General features: G+C 42.1%; 1 protein-coding gene across 3 annotated transcripts; it reads right to left on the bottom strand.

Moving 5' to 3' along the window:
* Positions 1 to 650: 650 nt before the first annotated feature.
* Positions 651 to 18,978, bottom strand: LOC121078726 (interleukin-9 receptor-like). Of its 3 annotated transcripts, none has more exons than XM_040575201.1 (9): positions 16,056 to 16,661; positions 8,077 to 8,167; positions 7,597 to 7,705; positions 6,217 to 6,410; positions 5,383 to 5,519; positions 4,870 to 5,044; positions 4,471 to 4,585; positions 2,714 to 2,798; positions 651 to 1,752 (listed from the first exon to the last, which is right to left on the bottom strand). In XM_040575201.1, the coding sequence occupies exons 1-9, from the start codon at positions 16,146 to 16,148 to the stop codon at positions 1,207 to 1,209; spliced, it is 1,545 nt and encodes a 514-aa protein (XP_040431135.1). In that variant the 5' UTR covers positions 16,149 to 16,661; the 3' UTR covers positions 651 to 1,206. The 3 variants fall into 3 exon arrangements, with proteins under 3 accessions (XP_040431135.1, XP_040431136.1, XP_040431137.1); XM_040575202.1 differs by lacking the exon at positions 16,056 to 16,661 and adding an exon at positions 18,869 to 18,978 and having other exon boundaries at positions 665 to 1,752; XM_040575203.1 differs by lacking the exons at positions 6,217 to 6,410; positions 7,597 to 7,705 and having other exon boundaries at positions 665 to 1,752.
* Positions 18,979 to 19,162: the final 184 nt, after the last annotated feature.

Genomic DNA, 19,162 nt, shown 5'->3' with positions numbered 1-19,162 from the left:
GAAATCTTACTTTGCACTGATAAAACTAGTCACCGCTAATAGTCAACAGAAACACATGACTCATTCCCAAAGAGAAGGAGGGAACGAACGTGAGCAACCATAGGTATGCATGTGCCAGTTAGCGTAGATGTACATGTACACTTCTCCATATGCTTGCTACAACTGCTGAGCCCTTTAAACCTAGGAGATGCAACTAAGACTCCAGGAATCTGCTTGGTGGGTAATCAACCATATATAAGGTTTCCTGTCTCTATGGCAGAAAGTAAAACTCCAGAAACTGAGCTCAGAAAGGCTGTACCTGCTAAGCAGACAGGCAAAAGTCTAGTCAATTCTGGAGAACAAATAAAATCCCTGGAGAGGCAGTGGGCCTGGCCTGTTTTGTGATGAAACCTTGGTTGTATTATTCTTGCTTTTCACCTTTTTCGCTTAGATCATCCCAGCCAATTAACCTTGGAATACACTTACATTAAAATCAAAGCAGTACATGGGGCTTAGTTTCTGCAAAATAAAAATTTACAGCTATTCAGGATAATGAAGATCAAGGCCCACTGCCCAATTATTTTTAAATAGTGCAATTCTAAATTCTGATGAAATCATGAACCATTTGAATCCATTTAGAATCCACATTAAGAAGCAAAAATAGCATCTTTAGCAAAAAAAACATTTATCATGGTTTTATGAAGAGTCATACATAGTTCTCAAATAACAAATGGGTTTAAATCATGATTCAGTACATTGCAAATATTGCTGCTTCTCAGTCCAGCAGGCATTAGTTTTCAGGCTACAGTAAATGTTGAGTTAATCTGAATTACAGTGAGGAAAGAACTATGTGCTGAGAGCAGAGCAGTTGTCTCACAATGAAGTTTGGAAATCGTCATCTTGCATGCAATTACAATGGCTCTTTCTGGGGAAAAATAGCAGGTCTGCTGCTGCATCAGACTAGAGGATTGCTGGACTTCTGTGGCTGCCAGGAGGTTAATCTGGGGAAAGGCATGGTCATGTGTCTCCTGAGACGGCAGATTTTGCTGTGGTCAGTCCTGGCCATGCCAGGGATAGTATTTGCTAGCCAGAGGAGTGGGTCACAATCTTTTCTTGAAGTAGAAAAATTAAAGATTGTAATTGTCTGCACAGTCACCATTTAAGCCATTTGGGAAGACAGTGTTGTGAGATGAGAGGGCAGCAAAAGATCTTTGTGGGCAGCATTCCTCAAGGAAGGCCATTCTGATCATTCTGATGTTTGACCAGACCATTGCCATCAGAGAGCTTCAGTAGTTCAGCAGCAATCAAACCTCCTGTGGTATCATTGTCACACAAGGTGCAATAGTCACTATTGCTGAAGGACACATTTGCCATCTCCAAAGATTCCTGAAGCATAAGGAAGTTACCCTTTCCATGCTGTAAGTGAGAAGGATAACTCCTTCCCATGCCAGATCTGTCAAGGTTGGCTTTAATTATTTCAGAAATTTTCAGGCCAACTGTATCATCAGCATGGTTTTGTGCTAAGAATAGTGCCAGCTTCACTTCCATCTCTTCTGCTCTCACATACCTGCTGGGGACATACTGCTGGCTTGGACCAGAGGCAAACATTTCTTCTGCAGCAACAAGATTTGTGCTTTCCACAGGTTTCAAGGAAATCTGGGAAATCAGTTCCTGGGTGTTTAGCTCAGAAACTCCATCTGTAGTCACTTTGTTTGAGTTGCTTGCCTCTTCTCTTCTGAGTTGATTCCAAGCTTCATTAGGTCCAACCCAGTCCTAGTGAAAGGATCAGTAAGTTCAGGACATTTTGCTCAGAGGTAGAATTTTCAGAATAACAGTTCTTTTTGTATGGCTTTGGCACAGCAATCCAGAGGTTTAGTGCAAATCTAATGGGCAAAATTTCAGTAATAGGGTAGAGAATATAGCATTTAACTGCCCTGAAGAAAGATTTCACATGAAATTTTCAAGATTTCACCTCCAGAATATACTGGACGCTGCTTGTATTGCTTTGGTTTTGTGAAGGCAGCATGCACCTTTCATGTTCAGTAAGTGTACAAGAAGATGGAAGACAAGAGAATGCAAGTGCACTAATGATGTTTCTTGGTTTTTGCTTCTTCCATGAAAGGGATCTGTTCTGTTTTCACCTTTTTTCTTTTCTATATTTTTTTTTCTCCAGTTACGCTATTTGAACATACTTAAGATATTGGGAATGCTAGAAGAACATGCTAGAGGACGGCAGCAATGTTGATTAACTACTAAGGAGAAGCTGCCACTTGAGAAAAAGAGTGGTGATTCCTTGGTCCTGCTTTTTCTACCTAACAGACAAAATACTCATTTCTCTGTGAAAGAAAACCCTGATTTGTTAAACCAAAGTAACCTCTGAATACTGTGCTTGGTTACCAGTGTTATCCATCTGAAAAAAGGGGGATATCGAAAGCATCACTTATTGGTTATATGTGGAAAAATCCTCTAGATGTAGAAAAAAGTGCAGGTGATGGATGGACAAGGAGCAAGCTACTGGAGGGGCTTTATTTTTAAGGAGAGAGAAGATGGACAGTGGCTCTGGTGGTGTAGTTAGTATGTGGAGGCAGGAAATTAAGTGAGAAACCATGAAGTCCCAGGAAGACCAGAGCTACATGTTGGTAACAATGCTCAGGACCTAGAATGATCAACGCTAGGAAAAAAATCCTCCCCTCATAAGCTGAGGATCATAAAAAAGAAATTAAACATTTCTTACCTTAAAATTCCCATTATGCAAATTATAGAGTGGCTGAAAGAAAGCAGCTGGTGTGGGAATGTTAAAGCAGGAGAGGCTTTTTGCCCTGAAGTGAGAAAACACTTTAAAATCAAAAACCAGACAATTGTTCTGTATTCTGTCTCAATGATATAGCACACTGGTTAAATGAAAGCCCAACTCTTCTGATAGAAAGATTGCAGTAGAATCTCATTTCATGTGGTTCCTGACATCTTGTGGGTATGCAATTATCTGCTTCTCAGACATGCTTTCAATGTTCCTAACCCAAAGTGCAGCCTTCTCGAAGTTTTCTGAGGAATGCTATATGCATTCAACTCATTAATAGTCTATTACTCATTATATGTACTGAGCTATTTATGCATTTGTTTAGCATCTTGTTTGATCTAAACCACCTTTTCTAGCGGTATTTTAGAGCATGCACGTTTCATTAAATTTAGACAGAGAAATTCTGCCATATATCATAGTCCGTTCATTAGAGTTTATCCTGTACAAACATTTTACCATATGAATATCATATATTCTGTCTCCCTCAGAGCAACATGTATATGGAGCATAATAATGTATGTCAAGGCAGAAAGGGAAGAGGTAGGAGACTGGCTTTTGTGCTACCAGCATAAAAGAATATAGAGGATGGTTGAACCAAGGTTTTAGAGACACTTTTTTTTTTTTTTCTCCTGTATGACTTGGTCTCAGAACCTAAGAAACACAGAATCTGAGTTGGTGTAGTTTGCCTATATTGGTATTTCACATACTGACTACTGGCAGGAATGTCACAAATAGCTTAACATTGATATCAGTTTAACCATCTTTATGCATTGCTGTGCGCTTCCACTTTTAGGTTACCTACATGAGACAACTCAAAATTTCCATGTTTTTTTGTCCTGGTTTTGGCTACGATAGAGTTAATTTTCCTTCTAGTAGCTGGTGTGGTACTGTGTTTTGGATTTAGAATGAGAATAATGTTGATAACACGCTGATGTTTTAATTGTTGCAGAACAGTGCTTACACTAAGCCAAGAACTTTTCAGCCTCTCACACTGTCCTTCCAGCGGGCAGGCTGGGTGTGCAGCAGGAGCTGGGAGGGGACAGACCCAGGACAGCTGACCCAAACTGACCAAAGGGATATTCCATACTATATGGCATCATGCTGAACATTTATATGGGATGGCTGTCTGCGGTGTGGGGAGAGGGACTGCTGCTCAGGGACAGCCTGGGCATCATCAGTCAGCGGGTGGTGAGCAATTGCATTGTGCATCACTTGTTTTATACGCATTATCATTAATAGCACTATTATCATTATTATTATTTTCATTTATTTTCTGTCCTAATAAACTGTCTTTATCTCAACACACAAGCTTTCACTTTTTTTCTGATTCTCTCCTCCATCCCCCTGGAGGGGGTGGGCAGGGTGAGCAAATGGCTGTGTGGTGCTTGGCTGCTGGCCGGGTTAAACCACAACAGGTTTAAATTTCTTTAACTCCAACAGACCCTCAGCCTTGACCTTTAGCTGAGCTTGGGTGCCAAGAAGGCACTTTGGTCTCCTTAATGACTGAATAGTGGGTCATTAGTTATCATTAGCCAAGAATCACGTCATATCCTGAGAACATCAAAAGAGCTTTTGAGTATGTTAGAATTTGATTGCGCAGCAGAAACAAGAAGCAAAATGGATATAAGGACACTTCGTTTACTCTCTTTAGGTTATAAAGATCAAGAGAAACTTAAAGAGGAAGTATAACATACCTTGAAGAAAGCTTGCGGTTCCAAAATAAATAGAGTAGGGTGCCAAAACTCAGAGGAATGAACAAGAACTGCAAAGTTCTGGAATTAAACAGCTTTTCAGACACTTCTGGTACACCTAGGAAAAGAATCATCCCCCCCCCAAAAAAAAAAAAAAAAAAAAAGATAAAAAGCCTGAAAGTTAAGATAGATCCCCAAATAACTAAGCAATACAAATGAAATAAGCAGTTAAAGACCTCAAGGAAAGTAATTTTGTTATGAAAACTTGAAGGAAACTGATTCTGATTTTAAAAAGCTTCATTTTACCAAGCATCTTTCTTTTTTTTTTTCCTCCTTTCATTTTTAAAAATTAGTATGGACATGAAAAGACATGAATTAAGATCAAAACAATATTCTTTGTACCTGCTCTTTGAAACACTGTTGTCTGGCTCCACTCGCTCCACTGACTATGGTATGAATCCTCATTTTCAGAAACTTTGCAGCGAACTCGTGCAATGTAAGAGATACCACTGTGAAACTCTGTGCCTTCAATTTCTATTTGTGGTAGTGAACTGGGTGGTGTCTTGTTCAATGCAAACTGCAAATCATTACAAAAAAAAATCTATTAAAAAGGCTGGGCAAAAGGATGGTCTTTTAATAACTTTTTTTTTTTTTTTTCCCTTCTCCAAACCCTCTGTTCTTGGATGCAAGAACAGGGCCTACATGATGATGAATGACTTCTGAATGCAGGATTCAGGAGATGATGATGCATTGTTCTTCACTATTGATGTTTTACATAAAACCTTTCTGTCTTGATATGGAAAGACAGAAAGGTTAGCTTAAAACAGTCAGCTTCCAGAAGACCCTGAGCTGAGTGGCAAGGCCATTCATTGCACCAAGAGCAAGGCAGCATGAGTGTGTGGCTCATCCAGTTACCTCCCATGACACGCCGTACTCCTTGTACTGCAACTCGTATTGAAGAATTTCAACGAGGTACCAAGGCACACTCCACCATATCTGACACTTGCTTGCAGTAATGTTGCTCTGGATGTTCAAAGGTGGATCAAGCTTTACTGCAAACAGAGAGGTAGGTTTTCCACAATATTTGGGACTGGAATACCACAGAAGAAGATGCATGTTTCTAGACTGATTAAAGTCTTGGAAGATAAAGCTGGTTCTAAAGAGTGATACTAAGACCAGCAGTAGTCTGCATTAGCTTACAGGATAGGTCAAAACAGCTACAGAACTGACATAAATTAATGATAACTCAAATAGCCCCTGGGGATAGTCCTGCAATCAAAGAACCACTCCAGATATCTCATTCTGCTCTTCCAATGTAACACTAGTACAGACAGGCTCTGAGATTTCAAATACTAGGGCATTTGTCTAAAGTACCAGGCCATGGGACCTAGGATTTTATCTACAACTTAGATTCCTCATGACTTCATTTCTTTTGAAAACAAAACAAAACAAAAACATAGAAGCAATAAAATTGTACAAGAAAACAGGATGAAGACCAGAAGTATAACCAAAATGTGCTCCAGAACCATCCGTCTCTGAAGTCCAGAAAAAGTCAAAATAGAGAGACACTGGAACTGCATCCTTAATGATAAAGACCATGTAGTGTACTCTGCAGGAATGGACAATTTGGCTTGCTTCCATTATTTTCACTTGCTGTCTTTGAGACACTCTTTTTCAGAAAGTATGTTAGATCCATCCCAAAGATGCTAGGCAGAGCCTCATTCCACTGCTGCTCTGGTTCATACTTACTGTGCTTGCTGGGATTGTATTCTGGAAAGGTAATGTATGTATGATTACTCCCAAAGAAGTTGCCTTGGAGAGAGACTCTATAACCATCTGTTTCCAAGATCTGGCTGGCTAAGTGGATTGTGCAACGATACTGATTCTGCATGCTGTCTCTGGCAGTCAGTTGGCAGCTGGCGTTTTGACCCTTTGACCAGAGGCTAAAAAAATGAAAAGGCTGAAAGTTTCTTTTAAGTCATATGATTAACTGCTTTATGGTTTATGAAAGACGTGTGGCAGCTTTGCACAGCAACACATTCAGGAAGAGTATGTCCCTCCTTAGTGCAGACAGCAGAGAAAGCAATGCTAAAACTGGCTGGACAGCAGGGTTGAAGGAGGAGGAAGGAAACGGCCTCCTAACCTCACTGCTGAGAGCACTAAGCCTCCCAGCAGCTGCATGTAGTACCCTGTACCTGCCCCCTGCTCCCTCTGAAAGTGAGAGGGCTGCTATGTATTGCTGCCAGGAAAGTGGCGGGGCGGGGGGGAGGGGGGGGGGTTAAACCACCTAATGTAGCCATTTAGTAGTAAATTTTTTGTGTTGCTTGTGGCCCCACAATAAACTGGGTACCAAAGTTTATCAAGTTGGCATTTTTTCCATAGATTTAAAATCCTGTATCATTAAGAGTTACGCTATTTTTTACTAAACTATATCAGAATACAATAAGGCATCTAATGCTGGAGTGGCTTACCCTTGTGTAACAGTTTACTAGTTATTAGTAATCAAGACAACTTTATTACATCACCTAAACACATTATTCTGGAATTAGCATATCACAATGCTTATTATCCTGTCACCTAGCAAACTGTTCATTGGTTTTCTTTTGTTAGAGATAAAATTATTCACATAATAAACCCGTTACTAAAACTTATAATTCACTAGACTTTCAAAATCCTTTAAGTATATATATAAACTATATTAAACCAGTAGGAGTTTAATTTATAGGCAGCAAGGTGATTAGAAACTGATGAGGCAGCTTCATGTAAGATCAGCCTGGAAGTCCTCAAATGGCTGAGAACCAAGGCTGCAAAGGGAGGGCTCTCTGCACTGAGAGGCCCTTGCAAGCAGACGACACTGGACTGATGGACCACCCTGAGCCTGCAGGAGACCATGCAGCTGCATGTGCGAGACCTCTGCTGTAACCCTGGTGACTGTGAGCCCATGAAAGACTGCTGCGAAGGGAGCAGCTGCCAAGGCAGCCCAGGATTGTAGCAGTGAGATGGCTGAGATGGCTGTGCCCAAAGCAAGCACAGCCCCCAGCCAGGCCCCATCTTGGCTCCTCCATGCTGTCCTTCCCACACCAGTGCCAGGACTACTACCACAGACAGCTCTTGGCTTGCAGCTCTTACTTTGTGAAGTGCAGGTAGAAAGGTCCATCGCCCACAGGCTCCTCCATTGCCCACACGCAGTTCACAGTAGTCACATAGTTATTCAGGCAGCTCAGACTGCCAGGGAACTCTGCAGAAGAAGGAGACCAGAGCTGCATTTATGTTGCCACCTGATGAGGCCTAAAACATGTTACTTGCTAGCGCTTCCTTTACTGATGCCTTCCTCATGATATTCTTCCTCTGTACCGCACTTCTCTGCATGAGATGAGTGTAAGAATTTAGGGCAGGGACCTTGAGCAGTGGCTGTTTTTTCTGCTGCTCAGCTTGTCCACTATGTTTTCAGTTGCTTAGGTATGGCATTGCCAGCTGGATGTACTAGTTCCTGGGACCCCAGAAAGTGCAATCACAAGATCTTGTATTCTATTCTTTAGTGTCTGTGTATGAAAACAAGAACATGTATACACCCCTCCCACCGTGGACCTATTCCAGATTTCCCCTTACCTCTGCCTTGTCCTCCACCAAGGAGTAGCACAGCAGTAATGCACAGGTGAAGGCCCAGCTGCTGCACATCTTGTCCCATTCCAGACAGTATCTAAAACAGACCAATCGTTAGAAGCAGTTTTGTCAGTAGTTGTACCAGCAGGCTGAAGCCTGTCACAAGCTGGCCTTGTCTGTCAGACATGGCACCAACTCAGGTATGCCATGTCATCTATAGGGACTGTTCTTCTCGCAGCAGCAAATATTACTTTGCATAGGAATATAAAGCACCAGCCACCTGAAAGCAGATCTTTAATTCCTTCCACTTCATCTTTTTTAGTCTTTTTCTCCACTTTCCTCTTCTGTTGTTTGTTGTTATTATTGGGTTTTGTTGTTTGTTTGTTTGCTTGTTTGTTTGTTTGCATGCACCTGGCACATGAGAATTTAAGAGCAGCACAGAGCCACAGTGGATCGGAACGAAGGCTCATGTGTCCTGTTTCTGATAGTAACTGAAAACCGATGCTTAAAGAAGAATGTAATGATAGAGAAAGCATAGATATTCTTCTCTGAGAACCTTCTCAGCCTCCAGACATTTGCAGCTCAGGACTCCTGGAGCAGGCATAATTTCTGCATCTTCAAGTCTTTAGTGGGTTTTTCCTCTGATGAGCTCATCCATCAGCAGTAGTTACCTTCTGAAAGCCATCTACACAATAAACACTGTTCTCTACATTTAATGATGGATTTTTATTTTTTTTTCTAAACTTGATGGAGTCAAGTAACTGTTTTTCTGGCAGTTTCCTGGCAGAAATCTCTGTTTTCTCTTTACTAGAGGAATATTTGCTTGAGCTGCTTATGTCATGAAACTTTTGAGGGACCCTTTCTTTAAGCCACTTGGAGTTGCCCTGAGCTACTGTGAAAGGGTTTGAGGTCAGGTACAAAAGCTGGGATAGAAAAGGGTGTTCTATCCTAAAGACTTTTTGTTTCAGACTTTTTCCCATTTCATAGCTGAATAAAACCAAGACCTACCATAAATCTCTCTCTCTCTCTTACACACACACACACAAGAAGCCACAATTCCAGGCAGATAACCAAGTTGCTCACCTACAGCATGAGAATCTTGGGATTGTATTTTCTTCCCGTAAGTATTTCCTTGCTGCCAAAGAAAATTTCAGAAGGCAGAAATAGAGGGAACAACTGATATATTCCTGGTCAAAGCACTCATCTGGGATGTGGAATACTTAGGACCTAGTCATTGCCCCAGTTTACTGAAGGAGACTGTATAGATATTTGAAATATTGCAGTGTGCAATATTGAATGCTCTCTCCCATAACGTGGGATTCCTTTTCTTCTTAAACAGAAATTCCATATAAAGTTTCTGATTTCATGATAAATCAGCAAACATAAGTTTAATATGAAGAAACCTGACCTAGTCTACTCAGTAATACATGGTGTTTTATAAGATGGTTCCAGCTTGCAATATTTGCTGTTTCCTTAACGCTCCAAAAAAGCCCAGCACCTCTGCAGGTAGTGTGTTGCTCTAGGAAGCCCATGACTCAGCCTGGAGCCCAGAAAATGTGGAGTGAGTGTGTAAAGAGTCCGCTTTTGAATTTAGACAAAAAGAGTTATTTGAAAATTTCAAAAATATTGGAGGAATGTTGTTTGCACAGCTTGCCCAGCAAGGATACTGAACTGAGCTCTTGGTTTGGGGTAACAGAAGGCTGTGAAAATGTTCTGACTTGAAAGAGCTTGGCTTGCTTTGGGCAATGCCAGGGCCTATGTTCTCTCTTTCAGAAACAGTTGGGGAAAAGAGAAAGATAAACATCAGGATGGGAAAAACACTAAGAACAACATTTGCACAAAGCCAAATGGGTACAGCCAGGCTACCGAATGAATGTGGTTTCTAACCAGCAAGAGGCCTGAAGTAGACTTAAATGGGAGTGAATGACTAAGAGCCTATGCTTAGCAAGCAGTGTGATATTTCAATTAGCGGTATTGTTTTATTGAAGTTATTAAATGATATGATGTCTACAGCAGCAGGAGCTGGACTCCATGACCAGAAGTATCCTTCCAGTCCCGCATTTCAGACAACTAAACAGCAGCATCCCTGTATCAACCTCTTTCCTATAATTATGCTTCCTTACAGTGTTGCTATTCTGGATTAAATAGTAAAATAACTACAACATATCAGAAACTGATCAAAAGAAAAGGAATCTTTCTGGCTTCCATTTCACCACCTCCTCATTTATGTTTTTTTTGGTAAATATCCTGTTTTGCTGCAGACCTTCTTCAGAGTGGGGGTTGTACAGAGGAAGTGTCACCGTTAGCTGAGTTTAGCTGGGGGAGGCTGGGAGGCATGAAGTCTCTCCTGTTTATCATTCTAATCAGGGTTGCATACGATCCCTGTGATAAGTACAGTAAGACTGACTAAATATGAAATAGAGAGAGCTGCATAAGTACATGCACAAGTAGAATTATACATATGCTTACAAGAACTTGCCCAAGCACACAAACGAACAAGCATATGTCAAGATAACTAAAACAGGTAATTACCTATTTCCAGGTAAACATAACTAATTTGTTAACACTCCTTCCACTCCCCTTCCACCCCTCCCCACCCCCCCCAACCAACCAACCAACCAAACACCAACTCTTTATTCAGTTCTGCAATATATGAAATGTGCCAGACATTTACTGGCTGTCTATCTCACCTGGAACAAAACAAAACAAACAAACAAAAAAAAAAACCAAAACAATTTGTATGTTAGAAGTCATGAATATTTGTTATAACTGGGTAATGGAAAACTGAATTCTGAAAAGTTTGTCAGAAAATGATTTTGGGGAAGTAGCAGATAACCAGTGAACAAGAGCCTGCAGTACATTAATGCAATTACAAGAGCTATCACGCAGACCATGGATGCTTATCAATTAAAAGAAATGTTACTGCAGCTACTGTAGCTGTAGCATTCATAATGCCATTATTAGTTCTTCTATTGGGCTCCACAGTTTGAACAAAATATTGCTGAAAAAAGATTAAAAACTAATTCTGAAAAGGCTTATGAGCATGATTTAATAACTTTCCTGAGAATGAACAACTAAATATTAACTAAATCTCTTACCCAAAGGAAAAGTTAAGAAGCAATTTTATACCATCCAGAAGTAGCAGAGTATTTCAGGTAGGATGAAAGAGTATTTCAGGTAGGAGAAAAGTATCATTTTAAAATCTACTAGAGAAAGATGAAAGAATCCAGTAGTTGGACACTGAAGATGGATAGTCAAACAGAAATGAAGACAGACAGTAGAATTTGTGCAAAGGGACACTTCATTTATTGCTGAAACCTCTTGCCTAAACATAAGATCCAACGCTTGTAGTCTGTAAATCTCGGTTAGGTATCTAAAAAAAAAAATAAAAATCCTTTGTTCAGATGGAAGCCCTGAGATTGATGCAGGACTTGTTAGTTACAATTTTCTGTGCTAAAGTGATCATGATAACATTCTCTTAACATCTGCAATCTTCAACCTTGCAAGGGAAAACCTAGCGTACGTCCTAAAAAACGTGTTCACAAACAGGCAGAATTACTTCTCAGTAACAGCCAGACACTTCCCACTTATGAAGAAAGGAAATACCTGTACATTTGTAGTGCTCAGGGGAACTGCTGGTTTCAAGCACAGAGACATTAGTGAAGCTATCTGTGTTGTGTCTGCTCATACTTGCAATGAGCTTGGTCTTGCAAGAAAATTGCTGCAAGTTTTAATAGAATCCTACAGATACTTAGGTGCCTTTTCTCATCTTTTGTACTCACTGTGCTTCCCACATTTCAAATTGCTCAGCTGCGGAAAAGGAATTGCCACATTACCCTAAGGCAGGTTGAGCTAACGATAGCCCAGACTGATCACAGATAAATTGTCTTGGCAAGTCCCAGAAGAAAATGACTGCTTCAGTGACATTCTCTTCCTCTTCTGTAGGTCAATATGAAAGTTTTGATAGGCCATGTGGCAAGGTGAACAGAAACAATTCAATCCTTAGCGTCTCTTGGTACTGGACAGCAGACAGCCATAGAATGGGGCAAAAACGAGACAAGTGCAAAAGCACTTTTCAGTTTTGGTGAGAATGGAGGGAAGGGATTCTCAGTGGCCTAGCAGTCATTCATCATTCCTCCCAGTGGCCATCATCTCTGAACACTGCCCGTTCTTTTCTCAGCAGCAGGGGAGCAAGAAGCTGATAATCAAGCCAGGAACCAAGCAGAAACAGATGACATGCCACCACCATTACAGAATCACAGAATGGCCAAGGTTGGAAGGGACCTCTGAAGATCATCTAGTCCAACCCCCCTGCTGAGCAGGATCACCTAGAGCACATTGCACAGGATGACATCCAGGCAGATTTTGAATATCTCCAGAGAAGGAGACTCCGAAACCTCTCTGGGCAACCTGTTCCAGTTCTCTGTCACCCTCACAGTAAAAAAATGCCCTCTCATATTCATCCGCAACCTCCTGTGCTTTAGTTTGTGCCCACTGCCTCTCATCCTGTCACTGGGCACAACTGAAAAGGCTGGCTCCATCTTCTTGACACCCTCCCTCAGATGTTTATACACATTGATGAGGCCTCCCCTCAGTCTTCTCTTTTCCAGGCTAAACAGGCCCAGTTCTCTCAGCCTGTCCTCATATGACAGGTGCTCCAGTCCTCTAATTATTTTCATAGCCCTCCTCTGAACTTGTTCCAGTAGTTCTATGTCCCTCTTGTACTGGGGAGCCCACAGCTGGACACAATACTCCAGGTGTGGCCTCACCAGGGCTGAGCAGAGGGGGAGGATCACCTCCCTTGACCTCCTGGCAACACTCTTCCGAATGCACCCCAGGATACCATTGGCGTTCTTGGCCACAAGGGCACATTGCTGACTCATGGTCAGCCTACTGTCCACCAGGACTCCCAGGTCCCTCTCTGCAGAGCTGTGCTCCAGCAGGTCAGCCCCCAGCCTGTACTGGTGCTTGGGGTTATTCCTCCCTAGGTGCAGGACCCTTTGCTTGCCCTTGTTGAATTTCATGAGGTTCCTCTTGGCCCAACCCTCCAGCCTGTCGAGGTCACTCTGAATGGCAGCACAGCTCTCTGGGGTATCAGCCACTCCTCCCAGCTTTGTGTCATCAGCAAACTTGCTGAGGGTGCACTCCATTCCATTGTCCAGGACACTGATAAATAAGTTGAACACTGGACCCAGTACTGACTCCTGAGGGACACCGCTAGCTGCGCGCCTCCACCTAGACTGCACCACTGAGCACGACCCTCTGAGCTCTGACATCCAGCCAGTGATCAATCCACCTCACTGTTCACCCATCTAGGCCGCACTTCCAGAGCTTGTCTATGAGGATGTTATGGGAGACAGTGTCAAAAGCCTTGCTGAAGTCAAGGTAGACCACATCCACCACTCTCCCCTCATCTACCCAGCTAGTCATCTCATCATAGAAAGATATCAGATTGCTAGGCAACATCTTGTTGGCATGGGCTGTCTGCCCCATATCCTAGTACCAAGGCCAGCATTACAGCAGCTGGGGGACTGGAATGCACATCAATTTCCCAGGCAGGTTGCTTGATGCTTTTTTTTTGTTCCAACTCCCAGTTCCTGCAACACAGCCCAAGTTGTGGGTGAAGGCAGAAAAGCCCAGTGAAAACTTGGGGTGGTGGAGGTGTGGGGGTGCCAGAGGAAAGCAGAAGAACCACCTTCAATCTGCATAGAAGAAAAAGACCAAATAAATGTCCGAGGGAAAGTCCTGAAAGGACACACCAGGTGTGCTGCCACAATTCCAGGTGTTGGTTCAGCACCAGCAGATGACTGGTAACCTCAAGTTCCTAGATGGTCTCAGCTGGTTTCAACAGTATTTCCATCCTCTCCATATGCTTCCAGGACAGAGTTCTGCCTATTATCTGGTCAAGAAAATGAGACTTTGTAGCCACGCCTTTTTCACCCCTTCCTGTAGTTCTATCAGCTTCTTCCATTTCCCAAAAGTCATTTCAACCAGAATTTTTACAATGAACATAGATTTCCCAAATCAACAGATGAACAGATGGTCGACTGTTATTGCTATGTTCTTCTGCTGTATTACCAGAAATCCGTATTGAAGGTTTTGTCTCACCCCTCACATCTGAGGTCCAGTACAACACAAAATAAAAAGATGGCCTTTGCTTTTAGGAATGTATAGGATAAAATAAATGAATTGATAGATACTATAGAGAGGGGAAGTAATACAAGATGGTGGTCCCTACAGTCTCAGCGTATGGTCAGCCTAGACATTATCTGGTTTATAGGAACTCAGCAAAGCAGAGCTTTAAGGAGAGACTTGAAAAATGAGGCTGAGGTAGCTCAAGAGAGAGCTGTAAGCAGCACCTTCAGAGTGTAAGCGATAGCATGGTAGAAATTAATGTGGGATTTGTTTGATGATCTAGTTGGAGCTGGAAGCTAGTATCATAGAGTTGACTTCTTGGTATGGAAGTGACAGATGACAAGCAAAAGGGGAGGTGGTCAGTGACTTGAAGGTGGGGACAAGAAGCTTGTATTTGGCATGACAGAAAAAGGAAGACAGAAGAATTGTGTAGAGAAATGTAATAGGGTCAAAGGGAGAGGTACAAAAAAGGATCCTTGCGTCACTTACTTTTGGATGGATACAGGTAAGACAAGATCAGTTCTACGAAGGCCAAATAAAATATGAAACTGAAGTGTCATACAAGAACATAAGCAAGGGTTTCATGTGGAACTGTGTGCATAAGAATCTTAAACATGTTTGAATTTCATTTGATACATGTAGTGATATCATATGCTAGCTCTGCAAACAAAAGAATCATGCTTCTCTAGTTGAAAGAGGCACAACAGACATGCAGGACTCCAAGGTCCTTGCCCACCTCTGCTGTCATTATATGGAGTATACTGTTTTGTCAGCGCATTTTTTTCTGTTGCAACTCGTATGGTCTGCTGTGCTCACCTAAAGCTTAGAGGAAGTTAGAGGCTTGAGGCTCTGATTTTGCAGCTGCTCTGTGCTATTCCAGAAATGTGCTCTGCTCTCCCTCTCACACTAAGATACGAGTGGCATGCAGTGGGAGCAGGCACAGCAGACCTGGCCCATTTAATACTCTACTTCCGTTCCTTACATGTTAGCAACTAACCACAAATGACCTACTCTCCCTTGGCCAGAACCCCTTCCTTTGCTTCAGTCTTTTTGAGAGGCAGCAGCAACAGGCACTAAAGAAAGGTAGGACACTAAATTATACCTAGGAAGCTAAACACTGACAGGCAATAGTGTGCCTGTACCAACATGCACATTTCTCCACTCATGAAGGCTAGTCCCAAGTGCACATTCTCCAGAGCAATCCATTCTACTATTAAGAAATATAACTGATCATCTTTAGCACTCCTTTGGTCACCCTTTCCTACAAGCAAATACTTTGAGATACAAGTACTTTTCTTTTCTTTTCTCTCTCTCTTTTTTTTTTTTTTACATTTTCTTTAAGAAAAAATAATGCTACATTATCTACCTGCTAAATACCTAGGTCTCTGAGCACATCTGACAGAAACATGTCAAGTGCACATTGTGCACTCACATGATCAGCCTGTAAACATGTGAACTGCTAGGGAATAAGGAAGTAATAGGATTTCCCCATCCATAGTTCATACATAGTCCCAAACACTGAGGGATATTTTGTCTGGATTTGTTTACGTTCATCTTTTTCACACAGAGAAGAGTGTGAAAGATAATTTGCTCAAATTGCCTCTTTCTCACACATTCCAAACCAGAATCAATGTGATAGGGTGTGGTATTGTGCTCAGCAATCTAGCAGAACAAAAGTGCAAAGACCCTTCTGGTGGTTTGATTGTTCTAGGATCCTAGTAGCAGAAATAATATACAGTTCCTCATTTAGGCTAACAAATTATTTTTCATATCTTATTTTTAGCTTAGTAGACGTACCCTATCATTATTTATTGGCATGCATAGCACAGAAATATGTTAAACCATCTTACCAGCTCAAAGGAAACTTCACTTTTCACACTGTTTCTGTCCCTTGATAGTTTAGGCTGTGTGGTTTGATGATCAGGCAGTAGCAGCAGTGGCATAATAAAGCAGAGCTTACTGTGCCCGATTTTAAAGATAATCTCAAGAACCAATGAAAAACTGCTCAGATTATCAGATTGAGTTAAAGTAGCTGCATCTGCAATTACTCATTAGTGATGCAGAAACTGAGGAATTTCTGTTAAGGGGTTAACATTTAGAAGGCCGAATAATTTGCTGAATATGAAAGTACCTTCTTGGAACACTTAATTAAAAAAAAAAAAAGTCATCAAAAGAGCTGTGTGTAAGTGACCTAAAGCCATTTGCTAGTCCTGTCTGAATGTGAAGTGAGACTGCTTCCATCCAAGGCCTCTGCCCAACTGTGCAAATAGTGATGCCCAACTTTGCAAACAGTCAAACACCTGAGGCATCCCTGAACTACCTTCTTCTTCCTCCACAGCCTTTTCCTGCAATGTTCTTAAAGGGGCAACTTGGGAAACATCAGAGGCAAACAAGCACTGCAGTACTTCCCTGTCCATATCCTACGGTGCATAGGGAACAGATCTTTCCATATTCAGGTGAAATGCTGCAGTGGTAGTGTTAGAGCTAGGATCCACCAAGTCAGTCACGTAAGTGGGTCTGGTTCCAGGGAAGGGAAAGAGAGATGCAAGCAAAGGACTGACTGAATAACAGTCTCTCAGCATTAGCTTTATGGGCTGAGAGAGAGGGACAGGGGCAATGTAGAACCAGAGATAGATGTTTCTACTGCAGGTAGAGCAATGTTGGTTCTCCAAGTACCTGCTTTCAGGCCTTCTTCACATAGTAAGACTCCTGCCAACTCACACGAAGCCTGAAGAGTACCCATATGAACATATTTTAGATTTTTTATTGTTACATCAATCACAAATGGGAGCAGAAACAGAAAAGCCTTAAAATGCAAGCAGTCTTCAGAGCAAGTAACACCTGCTGCACCAGAACTGTCCAGACACCTGTAGATCGCCTGCTACAACAGAAAACATGTAATCGCTTAGAGACAAATTGTATCCTTGCATCTTCCCTGCCTGCTGCTGTATATCACCAGAAGGATGCTACAGCCATCTGATACCCACAGCTTTGACCCGTTGCCTCCACAGCAGACAGAAAAATCAGTACAAACATTCAGCAGAAGTTTGGTTCAAACAGCAAGGCATAAACTTATCTTCCTAGTTTCCTTTCACATCACTGTTCCGAAAGACAGTAGTATTTCCGACAATACCACAGCTACTTGTAGGTTGCTTTTTACTCCTACCTCAAGTGATACTCAGCCCAAAGACCATTAACTGAATTCCTGTTCTCTAAAGGCCACTCAGACCCTTCTTTCATGTTTTCAAGCACTCATTTACTGGCTCTCCCATGACTAACTTCAGTGTTTCTCACCAGTGAGCATTGTTTCTCCCCAGTTAATCTGTTTTACATTGTATTTAACCTGCAGTTTTTCCCTCCCACCCCAAGTGCTCCATTTGGATAGGATTGCCACTGTTTGTCTGCTGCTGGCCCAGTGTCAAATGCATGCATATTTTGCTATCTCCTCTGATCCTGGATCACCATAGAGGCAGAAGTAGTAAACAGGACAAGCATCATATTCCAGTGGAAGCTAATGGGACATGCAGTAGTTGGTATGTCTGTGCTGCATTTCTTGGCCTATACAACAATGCACATTTTTGAGCCTGAGATAGTCTTAGTTAGACTCATATAAACATGGACACTTTCATGTCCCTGACCATTGTGAATACCATGCAGAGCACAGCAGACCAGAGTAATATAAATACTTTGTCTACATGGGTGATGCTGCTGTCACCTTTTACAATCTCATCACACTGCTTAGTGCATGGTTGCACTCGCCTCTGCAAGGTATGCTAAACTTAGATTACTTGATTACCTGAGCATGGCAGTAGTCGCTAAGCAGATTCCCCTGGAATGGAAAGCTTATGCAGCCTATTGTAATCTCTGTTCTTTTAGGGAGGCCTGCTTGGCTAAACATTGAAACATCAAATGCCTTTACCACACTATTATCATAACTCTTTCCTGTGCTTTACACTGCTGTTCAGGAATCTGCCACTGCGGGTTACTGAGGTCACGGAAGGGTGGAGTGAAACATTTTACAGACAGCTTGTTCGAGAGCAGGGGAAGCCTCCCAAAAAACAACAAGACATGGGCTTTGCAATGTGACCAATGGCCCTAGAATTCCACAGGGAACATGTTTTTTCCAAATTAGATATTGTTAGGTCAGGGACATTTGTTAGGTCAGGACATTTGCAAAGTTTGCTGCTAGGAGCCACGGCAAAAAGAAAACAAACAAAAACACAAAAAGAAACAAAAGAAAAAAAAAAAGAAAACACACCACCACCACTTCAAAAATGTCTACATCCACAGTGTCAACAAATCTTTGGCCAAAAGCTTAACTGTTACATCCTGCCTCCAAGGGAACTGTCTCCCTTATTTTCACATCCTTGTGCCACATATCATGGAAGTTCCTCTCTGCCTATGAAGTCTGCCTCCTAGGACGACCAGAGGCAACTTCCAGTCTAACATAGCTGCAAAACAGTGACTTCTACCAGATGTGCAGCTATGGACTATGTAGCAATGACAGAAACAGATACTTTGGCAATTCTGGGGCCAATGATTCTATCAAAGGCATGGGGTGTGCAGAACTGAGGTGTAAAAGGGCCCAGAAAGTTAGGCAAGTTTCCCCTCCACTAAACATCCTGGGCCAGTTACCACCACGTTGTTTCTGAAGTGCAACTACCTGTTGTTGATGCAGCTGCAAAATACTTGTTACAGACCAGTAGCGATGCTTCTACTCAGTATGTCTTTGCATAGACGATGCATGCAGACTTTACAGGACACTGCCGGGCAGACAGCTCAACAAGGAAGTGGAGTTCACTCGCTCCTCTGCTGCCTCGGGGAGGGCATGCAGGGTACTTGCAGCACAGCAGCGAGAATGCATAAGCGTGCAAAGATAATGCCTCCTGTGGCAGAAGACAGCAAAAATAAAAAAACTGAAAAAAAGGAGGGAAGAAACCAAACCCACTGATATCTT

Source organism: Cygnus olor, chromosome 15 (assembly GCF_009769625.2).
Source record: "Cygnus olor isolate bCygOlo1 chromosome 15, bCygOlo1.pri.v2, whole genome shotgun sequence".
NCBI lineage: Eukaryota > Metazoa > Chordata > Aves > Anseriformes > Anatidae > Cygnus > Cygnus olor.
Note: the sequence above shows the minus strand (reverse complement) of the source record. Positions and strands in the feature narration are given on the sequence as shown.